General features: G+C 47.5%; 1 protein-coding gene across 4 annotated transcripts in view; it reads left to right on the top strand.

The window, feature by feature from the left end:
• PECAM1 (platelet and endothelial cell adhesion molecule 1) overlaps positions 1-5538 on the top strand; it is a 63684-nt gene extending 58146 nt beyond the window's left edge. For 3 of the 4 annotated variants that reach the window (XM_088829224.1, XM_055408217.2, XM_055408215.2), the window contains one exon: positions 4688-5538. In XM_088829224.1, the coding sequence (XP_088685350.1) occupies positions 4688-4717 (30 nt within the window). In that variant the 3' untranslated portion in view covers positions 4718-5538. Of the gene's footprint in view, positions 1-4629 lie in introns of all 4 variants that reach the window. The other variant, XM_055408216.2, reaches the window with a different exon arrangement.
• Positions 5539-14689: the final 9151 nt, after the last annotated feature.

Here is a 14689-nt window from a genome sequence, read left to right as displayed (position 1 = left end):
ATTATCTCAGGTGAGAAAGCAAAGCAATTTGCTGCTCCAGAGACCACAAATGGAAGGGAGGCGCTTCGTGCTGCCTGGTTAGCAACCTCTTCCCCAAGGAAAGGGTCATGTGGATAGACTATGAGGAACGAGCCCATCACAGCAGCGTCCAGGTAGAAAGATCTTCAGGGGCTGAGGTCTGAGGGCTGGAGAGATGGCGGAAGCTCTGGCAGCAGGATGGGAGCAGACAAGGGTGCCCGTGAGGAGTGATGGTGGGAAAGGTAAGGTAGTGCTTGCTTAGAAAAGACTCAAATACCTCATCATGAGGTTTCATTCTGTAGCTAGTAGAAAATTTAGGAAGCTGCCACTTGGCAGATAAGAATGCTTAAAAGAAGTGCAGAAGGGGACTTCCCTAGTGGTCCAGTGGTTGGGATTCCACACTCCCAATGCTGGGGGCATGGGTTCAATCCTTGGTTGGAAACCTAACATTCTGCATGGTGTAGTCAAAAAAAAAAAAAAGGTTCAAGTTCAAGTTTTGCAAAGACCCATCTCCCCCTGTCTTCCTACTCTCCACCTCTTTATGAGCTGCCCAGCAGCGTAGAAGTTAACTGGGCAGCTAGCATCTTAAGGAATAAGGTGTTTGCCTCTCAAATTGCTTCTTTAAGCTCTGGGAAGAACTTTCAGCAAGATTGCTGGTAGCCCCTTCCAACGGGCCTCCAGCTTCCTTTGTTTTGCCCGAGTCTGAATTCTTGTAAAACAGAGAACTCATTATGCCTTTGACAGACAGGAAGCTGCTGACATTCTTGTGATGGAGGAAGGCTATCAATTTAAGGAAAAGAGGAATGAAATGAACGTCTTTTTCTAGCCTAAGCCCACTCAGATTTCTGAAATCAGAGGCGATTGCATTTGAAGGACATTGGGGGTGTGGGGGGAGGACAATTTAGAGCAGAATAGCTTGCCCAGGGTGACCCAGCTTGTTAACTGCAGAGCCAGGGCTAGAAAACCTAGGTCTCCAAGCTCCCCAGCCAGTCCACACCACAAGACTCCCTCCAAAAGTGATGTCACTGTCCCAGCCATCACAGCTCCGAGAGCGTGCAAAGTGAGAACTTTGCTCCATGGACTTTGTGGGACCCAAATAAAGAGATATTCTCCTGATGCAGTAATCATGGTGTGTCCACCCAAGGCAGGTCTGCTGGACCTCGAGATAGACTTATTTACTTTGTCTTCAATCCAAACGATCTCTCTGGACAGAGGCTGCAAGCTCTAGGACAGACAGAACTTTCTCTTTGCCCAGAAGCTGGCCTGCAGGCCCAGGAGTCTGCTCCTGAGAGCTCACCCACGGCTGATCCTGCTCCCCAAAATAATTAAGTCTTCTGGAGGATGCACAGGGATTCCGAGCCGTTGAGAAAGGCATTTAGAATCTTGACGCAAAAGCATCTTGTTTATAAACGACGCAGGTATAGTTTCCCTAATAATCAGCTGGCAAGGGTCAGGAGAAAATTAATTGAAATGCCCAGAAGGGAAATGGGAGGGGATTTCCTTCCTGAAATCAAACCTGGCGATCATTCCCAGTTGTTTAATAGCCATTGCTTCTGAAAACATATTGGAGGAAATATCTTAACAATGAGATAGCCGCTTAGCCAAATACTAATTTAGTATTGTTTGACTTGCTTCAATGGCACATTCTGACTTCATTTTTCCTCTGCCATTTTTGCCTTGTTTATAAATCGTGTTTGTGGCCCAGGCAGACAGATAACGTGAAATAGAACAGCCTGTACTTAAAGGGATGAATCTGAGCCTGCGTGGCTCTCAGGATCTTGGAAATAACTTGCCTTCTTACTGAAAAAAAAGGCAATTCCTAGTTACAATTCACCTCCTTCCTTCCCGGGAGCCAGCAGACAGCTGGAATACGATGGGAATGGCCCAGGATTTGGGATCAAGAGACTGGGGTCTGGGTTCCAGCTCCCTAGTCAAGACTAAGCTTCCCCATCTATAAAATGGAGATGGTAATGACAATAGCAAAAACAGTAACATCTATTAAGGAGTTTCGTGGGGCTTCCCCCATGGCTCAGTGGTAAAGAATCTGCCTGCCAGTGCAGGAGACAGGGGATGGATCCCTGGGCTGGGTAGATCCCCTGGAGAAGGAAATGGCAACCCACTCCAGTATTCTTGCTGGGGAAATCCCATGGACAGAGGAGCCTAGCAGGCTATACAGTCCACGGAGTGGCAAAAGAATCAGACATGGCTTAGTGATTGAAACAACAACAGCAAGAAGCTTCTTAAGAATGAGAAATGCTTCTTAAATGAGAATTACTTGTGCAAAGCACTTGCAGATTGAAAACTATCATAGAAAAGCTAGATATGTATTTTAAAGTTCTTTTCATCAGACACTCTGGCAGCATAGGGTATGGATGGGGAATTTACTTTGCTTGGCCCTAAAAGGCCCCTGTCACATGAGGAGAATGTAGCAGTTGTTTACCCAAGACCCAGGATTCAACTCAAGCCAACCTTTGACTTAAGAAGCAGAGCCCCACATTAAAACTTGACCCTTCCCTGATAGCTCCTTATTAGACATGTCACTTTGGGCAGATTTCCTAACCTCTTGGGACCTTAGCTGCCTCATCTATAAACTGGAGGAAATAGAACCCTCTCACTTGGTTGTTGGAAGGATTAAGCAGGCACCCAGCACAGATCTGGTTCATTGGAAGTGCACAGAAGGGGCATATTCGAGAAGCAGGAAGTAGAAATCCCAGGAGTGTTAGAAGCAAAATGACCCTTGAGACTGTCCACACTATGTTCTGGCCAAAAGTGGGCTTATTTCTTGGCTGTTCTCGGGTGCCTGACAGCTGGGCTCTGATTTAAAAGCAGGCAAGCACAGTTTTGGATGGGAGTGTGTTAGCCTTTAGTTCAAAACCCCCAAGGTCTGGACAACTGCGGCCCTGCCCTTCCCATCTCTGGAGCTGTTCCTGCAGCAGCTCCCTGAGCTCACTTCCCCTGGAGAGGGCAGCGGAGGTGTCTGGTGGAGGACTTGGTCCAGGGCCTGCAGAAAGGCTGGACACCAGGGTCACTCCTCCGGGCCAAGTGGAGGAAATGGAGGAAGGGTAGCTGCCAGGGCTGGCAGGCCTCCAGCCCCTGGGGAACGACACAGCTCTCTTGGCCTGCTTGCATGGGCTCTCTTGGCAAAGGAGGAGACAGAACCTTGGCCTTCCAGCTGGAGCCCCACAGACCTGCATCCTTCCGAGAGGTTCCTCAGACCTGGCAGGACCAGAACAAAACAGGGACTCCATCTCGGCCAACCCCAGAGAGACAGAGCCCCATCATGGTGTTCCCAAGACCCAGGCCAATCCCCACAACTTCTCCTGCCTCCCTGAATGCCACCTACTGCAGGGTGCCCTGTGCTCACAGAGGGCCCAGGGTCATGCACTCAGGTGCTGCCCGCTCCTCTGGACTCACTGTTGCCCGGGGCTCCTCTACTCAGGAATTTCCCAGCATGCTCCACTCTTGCCCCTTTGCTCCATCCATTCATCAAAATCCACCCCTCTCAGAGCCTTTCAACTCCTTCTGCAGGTCGTTAGGACCTCTTCCACTTTCTCCTTCATGGTAGTGTTGTCTGTCAGTAATTGATAGGATATAAAATTCTTGGGGGGCAGTTTCTTGCATTCTCAGCAGTGAAAACAGTGCCTGGGTCAGACGGAGGTCCACTCACAGAGGGGTGTGTAGGTAACATAGATACCACGTGGAACAGTTAGAGAACACTGTAAGGTGGCACATGGAATTAAAAAACATTTTTTTTTCACTTTTATTGTGGAAAAATACACACAACATGATACACTATACAATTAATTCAGTAGCATTAAGTACAATCTCATTGTTGTGTGACCATTGCCAAATCCATCGAACTTTTCATCATCCCAAACCAAAAGTCTGCACCCATCGAGCCCTAATTTCCATTCCTCCTGCCTTCCAGAATGGCAGCCACCATCCTACTTCTTGTCTCTAGGAACTTGGCTCTTCTGGATACCCCCATTTAAGTGGAATCATACAGTATTTGTTCCTTTCGTGTCTATCTTCTTTCACTTAGCATATTGTTTTCAGGGTTTATCCATGTTGAAATGGATCAGAATTTCATTCTTTTTAAAATCATATAATTTAAAACTCTTTTAAGAGTTTAATCATTTGAGTTTGGACTCTCAGTTTTTTAAATTTAAAAACAGACCTCTGGGCTTCTCTGGCAGTCCAGTGATTAAGACTCAGGGCTTTCACTGCAGGGGAACACAGGTTCAATCCCTGGTTAGGGAACTAAGATCCTGCTAGCCAAGAGGCATGACCAAAAACAAAGAAACAGGCAAACAAACAAACAAACAAAAAAAACCAGACCCACAGAGGGTTAACGTAGAGGTAGAGTTTGAGTAAGACACCAGGTGTTTCTTAGTCTTCCTGTGTGGGTGCTTGATGAAATTGGTTGACAGTCTGCTGTGCGGCGTGTATGTGGGGAACAGAGGCTGCAGACCCCACAGAACAGACATGGAGAGAAAGAATGAATCTGAGCAGGAGCTGCCCCCACAGGGTGGGGGGTGCCCACGGATGATGGTTCTACTGTGCAGTGTCTTGGAGAAGCGCTGGGTACAGTTTTGCGTATCTTTCCACCAGGCCAGTCTTCAATCTTGAAGGGTGTGACCATAGCGTGTCCTGTCTCTTGTCACTGCAGAGAACGGAAGGCTCCCTTGATGGATCTTAGGACTCCGTGAACACACGCGCCTCCCTGGAAGGACACCTGCATTCCGAGAAGAACAGATGATTCCTGTATCGCAAGAGTTTTGTGCACTTATTTATGGACCTGCCCTGCTCCCACCGAACATAGCAATTCATCAGGCCAAGCCACCAGTTATTAAATCCATCTTAACTACTTTTATGTTGGGTATAAAGAGCTAACAGACGGGCTGGTTAGTTTCCCACACGACCTGCCTCCCAGCAAGTTGGAGCATCCTCAGGAGTGGAGGGTGGCAGTCAGAGGTTCAGGGTAAACTGGCCACTGGGATATTTTGAAACTTGAATATTTTGTCTTGCGCAGAAATCGAGAACTTGTCCAAGTACCCTCATGCACAGAAGCCGGTTTCTGTTTTGTAGTCAGTTCCCCCTAGAGAGTGGCCTAGCTTAGGGGCTAGTTTTTCTCTTTGCCTTTGGTCCTTTGAGGGTCTGTGTTTCTAGGCAGCCCTTGTTCCTTGGAAGTGCACAGCACGGACCGGACAGCTGCACCGTGTCCTCTCCATGACCTCGCCTGCCCCAACTGGGAGAACAAAGCTGCTTGGGAGCGACTCTTTTGAGATGCCAACTTGAAGAAGAGGTTCATTTCTGGGCAATGCACCAAACAGAAAATGAAGTCAGACAAAGCACAGATGTTCTTAGGCTGGTTTTCTATCCCCTTTCTTTCTTTTCCTCTACCACGCTGAAGGCCAAAGGACAGGAAGATGGCTGCCTCCAGCAATTTTTTTTAATAGAAAAATGAAATGCATATTTTTCTTACTAATTTTTTGTTATTTATTCCTTGCTAAAAGGAATGGTCTCCCGAGGTCCTCAAGTGTTTCTGATGGTGTCCTGAGTGTGGACGAGGGGCTATGGCCCTTCCGTGGTGGGATTGCACTAGTGAGCTGCCCCACCAAAGCCACCTCCCTCGTCCTCCTCAGCTATGCAGGGGCCCTGCGGGGTGTTGCATTAAATAAACCTGATCTTCACACACCCATGAGATGTCATCTTCTGAGAGGCCGTACACATACAGAATATCTATCATGCCCGAGGACTCCTCCATCAAAGCCTAGGAGGTCACAGAGAGAACCACGCAGGTTCTGTCAGCAGGCCAGGGCCTCCGTGGCCTTCACTGAAGCCAGAGGTAGTCTGAGTCAGGCACACTGAATCATTAATATCCATCAGGGGCTACTTCAGTGTTGGCTTCGCAGCTGAAGCTTTCTTGCTAAGCTGTTATCAGATTGAGCAAAAACAGTAACAACGCCCACCCCCCGCTGCCACCCAAAACCAAGATGCCCAGTTACATTTGAATTCCAGATAAACAACAAATAATTTTTGAGTATAAGTATGTCCCATGTAGGGCTCCCCTTGTAGCTCAGTTGGTAAAGAATCTGCCTGCAATGCAGGAGACCAGGGTTCGATTCCAGGGTTGGGAAGATCCCCTGGAGAAGGAAATGGCAACTCACTCCAGTATTCTTGCCTGGAGAATCCCATAGACAGAGGAATCTGGCAGGCTACAGTCCATAGGGTTACAAGAGTTGGGCACGACTTAGCGACTAAACCACCAACCACTACATGTCCCATGTAACGTTTGGAATATACTGACACTATAAAAATATTCATTAATCTGAAATTCAAATTTAACTAGGCATCTTACATATTATCTGGTAACCCTACTGGCAAAGCACCCTGCCACCCCTAAAAACCTCCAGACCCACCTTCCCCTGTGGCCTCAGATCAGACCTCCCCACCCACAGGCCAGGGCCCCATCACAGCTGTACCACCACCGCACCCACCCCCACTCCCCTACTCCCCCCCTCCTCTGGGCCTGAAGGTGGAGGAGATCTGAGAATGTGTCCTGACTGTCAGCCTGCAGCTGCACAAACTTGAAGGAGCCTCTTAGATTCTTCATCTCTAAGATAAGATGGTTAGACTAACATTTGGAGGGTTTAGGTTCTTTTCGAAATATAATGGAAGCTATGGACACACACGTACACATGTAATGTTATATCACAAAGATGCTATGCAGTTTCCCAGTGTTTAGGGCCACGGACTCAGGGCAGAGACCGTGGATTAGACCAGGGTTCCCTCTGGGCCGCGGACCGTTACCTCCTGTCCGATCAGCGGCGGCATTGGATCAGAAAGAAAGTGCACAATTTGTGGAAGACTTGTCTTCCATGAAATTGGTCCCTGGTGCCAAGAAGATTGGGGACCACTGGATTAGATGGTCTCTAACAGCCTTCAAGCCTGGTAGTCAATGTGTTGGTGATGTCAACCCCTCGATCCCTTGTTGCCACCAGGGCACCTCCATTGCTGTGGAAACTGGGGAGACCCTGTTCAAACTGCTGATGATTTATTTATGGAGCATAATTTGGTCTTTATTTTTCCCCTGTCTATATGTCTGAAGAAGAGAATGCACACACACTCAGGGATCTTTCTTTCGGGACATTTAATGGCTAAAATCTCTCTAAACCCGGCTTCCTGGTTCCACTGTCCCAACCTGATCCCAAGCATCGAAGCCTGAGCTCAGTCACCATTTCCAGGAAAGAAAGGACATTTTTCTCGGCTCTCGAAGTCGTTAATTAGAGCTCCCTCTTGTGTCCTCATGTTGTCATAGATCAGTAGAGAAGAAACCACTTAGAAAAGACTGAGAATTTTTTCCCTCTTCTGAGAATGCACAAGAGGTCAGCCACCCATTTCATGAGTACATAGTGAGCGTTGCACCAGCAGGAACTGATCGATCAAACTCTCGCACCCCAGCGTAGACTCAAGATGGGTGAAGTGACCTCCAGGTCAGCGTACATTCATTCATGCACGCAGTGGTTTTCTACCAGGGTGATTTTATCTCCCGGGGTCACTGGGCAGTCTCTGGACACATTTTTAGTTGTCACAGTTGGGTGGGGGTGCGACTGGCATGTGGCGGATAGAAGCCAAAGATACCATTAAATATCCTGCAATGCACAGGACAACCCCTGTGATAGAGGAAGATCAAGTCCAGAATGCCAAAAGTGCCAGGGTTGAGCAGCCTTGCAGTTAGTAGTGTATTCACTCAGCAAGCTTGTATCCACCCATCTGTTTTCCTGACACTGGTGGGAATAGGAAGATTATAAGAATCACATGGCACTCGATCTCCTGTACAATCTAGTAGAAAGAGAGGTGAATAGACAGCCAGTTACGACAGTGGACAAAGGTGCTGATGGAGGAATTCAAAGAAAATGGGGACACGGGGCAGGGAGCTCCTAATGAAGATTTTGGGGGATCAGAGAAAGTGTCCAAGATGAAGTGTCTGACCGAGGGTAGGCAGAAGGTAGCAGGTGGAAGAGGTGGGGTGAGGGGCAAGAAGCAGGACCAACAATGGGGGGACATGGGCTCAGGCCTCGAGACAAGGGAGAGGACAGCTTCCCCAAGGAATACCAGGGAAACCCTGTTACCCCTGTGACCCAATCAGTCCTCTTCAAAAAGACACCACTGTCCCCTGAGAATTTCTGCCAGGCATCCCATTGGCCTGACCCAATCTTTGAGAGTCTTGAGAAGGTCCCCAAAAGTTGCTGAGCTCGAGCTCAGTTTCTGAGCACAGTTGTTTTTCAGAGTCGTCATCAGTGGCTTAGACGGTAAAGAACCTGCCTGCAGTGTAGAAGACGCGGGTTCCATCCCTGGGTCAGGAAGATCCCCTGGAGAAGGGAATGACAACTCACTCCAGTATTCTTGCCTGGTGGATTCCATGGACAGAGGAGCCTGGTGGACTACAGTCCATGGGGTTGCAAAGAGTCAGACACAAATGAGCAAGTAACACACACACACACCAGTGTCGTTAGCATGTTGGAGAGAAAATCTCTGGCATAGGTCAGGTTTGACTCTTGCTCACTTACCACCATGAGCCTCAAGTTGAGAAGGTGAACTGGAGGGAGGTGGCTGCCCAACAGGACAGTCTCCATAGCTGGGGTTCACAGGGGAATTGGGGTAGGGCATGTTGTCTGTGAACCCCAAGAGTGGGTGAAAAGAGTTGTAAGAGTATATAGTACTCTGGCACAGAGAGTACATAGCTTTTATCAGTTTCTCAGAGACATAATCAAGAAAAGGGTTAACTGTGAAACAATTAAAAAAACTCATGCATTCTCCATATGATCTGATCTCATTTGAAAACCCAGAGAGTGGGACTTCTCTGGCTGTCCAGTGGTTAAGGCTTCAACTTCCAATGCAGGGGGTCTAGGCTCCTTCCTTGTTCTGGGAGTTAAGATCCCATATGCCTCGGGGCCAAAAAACCAAAACATGAAATAGAGGCAATGTTTAACAAATTCAATGAAGAATATTTTAAAATGGTTCACATAAAAAATCAGGGCTTCCCCGATAGCTCAGTTGGTAAAGAATCTGCCTGCCATGCAGGAGACCTCAGTTCAATTCCTGGATTGGGAAGATCCCCTGGAGAATGAAAAGCCTACCCACTCCAATATTCTGGCCTGGAGAATTCCATGGACTGTATAGTCCATGGGTTCACAAAGAGTCAGACATGACTGAATGACTTTTACTTCACATCAAAAAATGTTTTGAAAAGAAAACCCAGAAAGAGGTCAATCCATTTCTTATCAAAGGGTCTGCTTCATGGACAGTTTTAAGTCCAATGTCCTAAGAGGGACTTGGCTTGCTTTGAAAACACAGCTCAGAATAAAGAAATAAATAGTTATTTCAATGTTCATAACAGACAGCCTCATCTCTCAAAAGTAATAACCTATTAGACTGTCCTGGAATGCCAAAGGAATAGGCAGTAAATAATCTGAAAAGCTTCTGAGTCCAAAGTGTTTCTAAAGCCTGAATTATCCCTTCATACATGTCCTAATTCAACGGGAAAAGAATCTTTCAATGTGAACTTTAACAATAAAGAAAGAAATTATTCCCATGTTCAGAGAGGCTGAAAGATGCTGGAGATAAATACAATTCTTCCAGAAAAGTAAAAGGCAAGTTGGAGTGGGAGATTGGCTACCAGTTGACTCCACAACCTTGGCGATGTCACACATCCTGCAGTTCTTCTCCTGCAAAAGAAGGTGTATTAGGGACTTCCCTGGTGGTCCAGCAGCTAAGACTGCATGCTTCCCAAGGTAGGGGGCCCAGGTTTGATCCCTGATCAGGGAACTAGATCCCACGTGCTTCACCTGAGAATTCACATGCTTCAATGAAATATCCTGCATACTCCAACAAAGATCAAAGATCCCACGCCACTAAGATCTAAGTGGAAAGAAGAGACGAGAAGAAACGGCGGGAGAAGAAAAAGGAGAAGAGGGCATGCCCATCTGGCCCTGGGAACCTGGTCCCACAGAAATTTCCTGCCATATCTGAGTCTCTGCCGCTCCCTGTCCAGCAGCTGTACCTTCTGGGTGGGAGCGCCACTAAGACCCCAGTGCAGCCAAAAGGAAAAGAAAGAAAACGGTGTATTGGACTTTCCTGGTGGCTCAGTGGTAAAGAATCCGCCTGCCAGTGCAGGAAACATGAGTTCAATCCCTGGTCCAGGAAGATCCCAAATGCCTCGGAGTGACTAAGCCCAAGTACTACAGCTACTGAGCCCATGTGGACTCGAACCTGTGCTCTGCACCAAGAGAAGTCACTGCAATGAGAGGCCCAATCGCTGCAACTAGAAGTAACCCTGACTCACTGCAACTGGAGAAAGCCTTTGTGCAGCAGCAAAGACCCCGTGCAGTCAAAAATAAATAAATGAATAAATAAATTTTAAAAAATTTTTTTAAAGAAAAAAATGGTGTATTAGTTTCTTAGGGCTGCCATAGCGGATCCCCACAAACTGCGACTCAAAACAACAGAAATTTACCCTTCCAAGGTTCTGGAGGCGAGAAGTCCAAAAGCAAAGTGTCAGCTGTTCCAGGAGCCCCCCAGAGTTTCCAGGGAAGCCTGCTTCCTGGCTTCCTCTAGCTCCTGGTGGTCGCTGGCGATCCTTGGGGCCCCGTGGCTGCTGCTCCACCCTAACCCCTACCTCTGTCATCTGGTGGCCCCCTTCCATATGCCTGAGTGCCTGTGTCTTCACGTGACCGTCTTCTAAACACACCAGTCATTGGGTTTAGGCCCACCCTAGTCCACTGTACGGAGAAGGCAATGGCAACCCACTCCAGTGTTCTTGCCTGGAGAATCCCAGGGACGGGGGAGCCTGGTGGGCTGCCGTCTATGGGGTCACACCGAGTCGGACACGACTGAAGCGACTTAGCAGCAGCAGCAGCAGTCCACTGTAACCTCATCTTAACTGATTACATCTGCACAGATCCTGTTTCTAAAGGAACTCACAATCTAAGGGTCCAGGTAGACATGAATTTTGGTGGAGGAGGGGAACACCAACGCAATCCAGAAGGAACTGGACAAGATGACCTCATGTCCTCGTAGCTCTGACTTTCCACGTGTTTCAAATGCTCACGTGAAAAGAAAAGCATGACAACAAGGATTTACCTTCAAATGACTTTTTTTTTTCCTAAATATTTTTCTGATGTGGACAAGTTTTTAAAAATTGGAGTACAGTTGCTTTACAGTGTTTTGCTAATTTCTGCTAAACAACAACCTGACTCAGCTCTGAGTATATGTATACCCCCTCCGTCTTGAGCCTCCTTCTCCAGCATACCCCATCCCTCTAGGTCATCCCAGAGCCCCGAGCTGAGCTCCCTGTGCTATACAGCAGCTTTATGGGACCATTTTTATTGAATTTGCTACAATACTTCTGTTTTTTGTGATATTTAGGGGGCTTTTTTTTTCCTGGCCACTAGGCATGTGGGATCTTGGCTCCCTGACCAGGGATGGAGCCCACACTCTCTCCATCGGAAGGTGGAAGCCTTAACCACTGGACCACCAGAATGGTCCCCCAAATAACATTGCTTTAAATTAAGGTAAACATTGGTGTATAATAGGTTTCATGTGTACAACGTTATATTTTGACTTCTGTATACATTACAGTGTGCTCACCACCAAAAATTCAGTTTCCATCCATCGCCATACAGTTGACTTCCTTTACCCATTTCACTCTGCCCCCACACCCCTTCCCCTTTGGTAACCACGACTCTGTTCTTTGTGACATAATCTTCTGAGACTTCTCCATCCGGGGTTCTTTCACCGCGCCCTGTTCTCTTGTGTTTCATGTCTCTGCCTCTGAAAATATTATTCAGTTTCTTTCTCTAATCTTCCTCCAAGTTCTCCCTCTCACCTCTTATCCTTTCTCCGATTCCTTTTTCTACTTCTTTTTCTCCTCAAATTCATCTTTTCCGTTTCACCCCCCTCACTCCCAATTGTGAAGAAGGGACTGGCAACCCACTCCTGTATTCTTGCCTGGAGAATTTCGTGGACAGAGGAACCTGGCAGATTACAGTCCATGGGGTCCCAAAGAGTCAGACACAACTGAGCGACTAACACTTTTACTTTCACCCCCAATTAACTGGCCATCATACAGAACTGAAGTTTATATATTTCTTACAGGAATAGATGAATTTCATATTCCTAGTTATTTATTTTGAGCCAATGCATGGAATATTTTCTATTTTTCTCTCTCTTTAGGGGAAAAAAAATGTCTCCCAAAGCCTGCAACGTTGTTTTCTATCTATATCTGACATTTGGTGGATTATTTTTCCAAGAATTTATTGGATTCATTAGGAAAAACTCCCCAGTTGCTGCCTTGCTTCCTCCCAGTCCTGGGATGTGCTGGTTTTCCTGGAACCTCTTGGCACAAGTGGGTCTGGTTTCATGCCAGAAACGATTCCACTAGTTTTCTGGTACAACCAACACTCCCCTCCCCTAGCGAGGAAACCTCCCGCTGTTGGGACTTTGAAGGAACCCAGGCCAGGGTCCTAGAAAAAGGAAAAAGAGTGGATTTTGGTGCCTCCAAAGTGAAGGCGAACCCCAAGCCAGGATCTGACACCATCTGAAGCTCTGTCATACCACCAGTCGCTCAGTGAAAGATGTGTCCCTGAGCTAAGATGGGTTCAGATTCCAGGTTACTTCTCTGGCAAGTCAGTTTCAGAAAAACAAGAAGGCAGAATAAGCTCTTTGGGGTTTGAATTATTTACAAACAAACTGGGTCTTACCTGGTGGTCCAGTGGTTGAGAATCCGCCTGTCAATGCAGGGGATATGGGTTCGATCCCTGATCCGGGAAGTTCCCACATACTGAGGAGCAACAAAACTCTTGCGCCACAACTACTGAGCCTGTGCTCTAGAGCCCAGGAGTCTCAACGACTGAGCCCATGCGCTTCAGCCATTGAAGCCTGAGTGCCCTAGAGCCTGTGCTCTGCAGCAAGAGAAGTCACTGCAGTCAGAAGCCCACACACTGCAATGAAGAGTAGCTCCTGCTCGCTGCAACTAGAGACAGCCCTCATGTAGCAGAGAAGACCCAGCACAGCCAAAAATTAATTAAGTAATTAAAAAAGAAAGGAAGAAATAGCCCAGAAGGGTTAGACACGAGGCAGGCATGTGGTCCTTCTGATGGGCCCCTGTGTCAGGGCCAGTCACCGAAGTGCAATTTGTCTTTAGTTCCCTCTGGGATCCTTCGGCCCCTGCCACCAGGCACAGCTCTAGGAGGTCCAGCTAAGGCCTTGTGGGTGCCCCTCACTTCAAGGAAGGTGGTGCTTGGGAGGAACAGAGGGGGAGCAGCAGGCAAAGGAGAGTCCCTCAAACTGGGGAGGGTGCTCTATCCCTATGAAGGAGTCTGGTCCCTCAGGGAAGTGTCTGATGGCACAGGGTGTCCAGGGAGGCTGGACGCTCAGCCTGGGGCTTGCAGCCTCAGCCAAGATCCCCTTACACCTCGTGTAACAGGGAGCCTGGGGAGTCACCAGTCTTCTCAGGACCCTGGGAGCCCAAATCACAAGGAGCTTGAGCAGGGACCACAGCCAGAATCCCTTCCCTTCCTGTTTTCCAGGAACCACACGATCCTTTCAGACTCTCGTGCAACTCCAGGCAGAGAAGGGATCTGCCAAATGAGGCCAATGTTAAATTTCCCAATAGGCTGCAGAACGAAGGCCCAGGAACAGACTTTCTTTCATTTCATGATAATAAAGTAATGTGATGTTTGTTGCAGAGCCAAGTTGGAGGATGATAAGTCAGGCCTTCTACACAGAACTTAAAAAAAACATATTTATCTATATATTTGGTTACACTAGTTCTTAGTTTTGGCACTCCGGATCTTCGATTTTTGTCATGGCTTGTGGGCTCTAGTTCCCTGACTAGGGATCGAACCCAGGCCCCCTGCATTGGGAGCATGGACTGTTAACCACCAGACCACCAGGGATGTCCCTTACGTAGAACTTGGAATCATGCTCTTTGAGGCTGGTGTGCAGGACCATAGAGCATAGCTGGTAAGTGAGCCTAACCAGCCATTCCATCCTCACCTTTTTGGATGTTTTAGCAAGAAGTATTGTCTCAGTTCCTGTTAAGGTGCAGATCCTGTGTGAGATTCAGAGGATGCATCAGAGAACCGATGTACGTGGCCTCTGGGGCTTGTGGTACTTTGCTTATGATTTTGGTCATGTTTGTTTAGGGGGAAAGTTGCTAGAATGTTAGGGGTTCACAGGAGGTATTCCTTTCTGGTGTTAAAGGTCTATTTGGGAAGTGTACCGCCAGATCTGGAGAGATTGGGAATCATTTCAAAAGGTTTTCAAATGCATAGGGACATTTTTTTTTTAAATCAATTTGCAAATTCAGAAAAGACAAGTTCATATGAGAGTCTGCAATTTTTTTATGTTAGTTAAAGAAGGATCCTTAAACATGAACAGGTTGGGACCTGTTGATATAACTGTATTCAACTCTGAATTTGTCAGAGTTCCACTTGCTGCCTTTCAGGGACACAGCTGTCCAACCCTTGGACCATGAGCAAACATAAGTAGACAGGGACATCCCTGGTAGTCCAGTGGCTAAGACTCCACGCTCCCAATGCAGGGGACCCAGGTTTGATACCTGGTCAGGTAACTAGATCCCACATGCCACAACTGAAAGATCCCA

The sequence above is a fragment of the Moschus berezovskii genome, chromosome 20 (genome assembly GCF_049115385.1).
Source record: "Moschus berezovskii isolate FMDL1 chromosome 20, NW_MosBer_1.0, whole genome shotgun sequence".
In the NCBI taxonomy this organism is placed as follows: Eukaryota; Metazoa; Chordata; class Mammalia; order Artiodactyla; family Moschidae; genus Moschus; species Moschus berezovskii.
The sequence above is the reverse complement of the archived record's forward strand: the minus strand, read 5'-3'. Positions and strand labels throughout refer to the sequence as shown.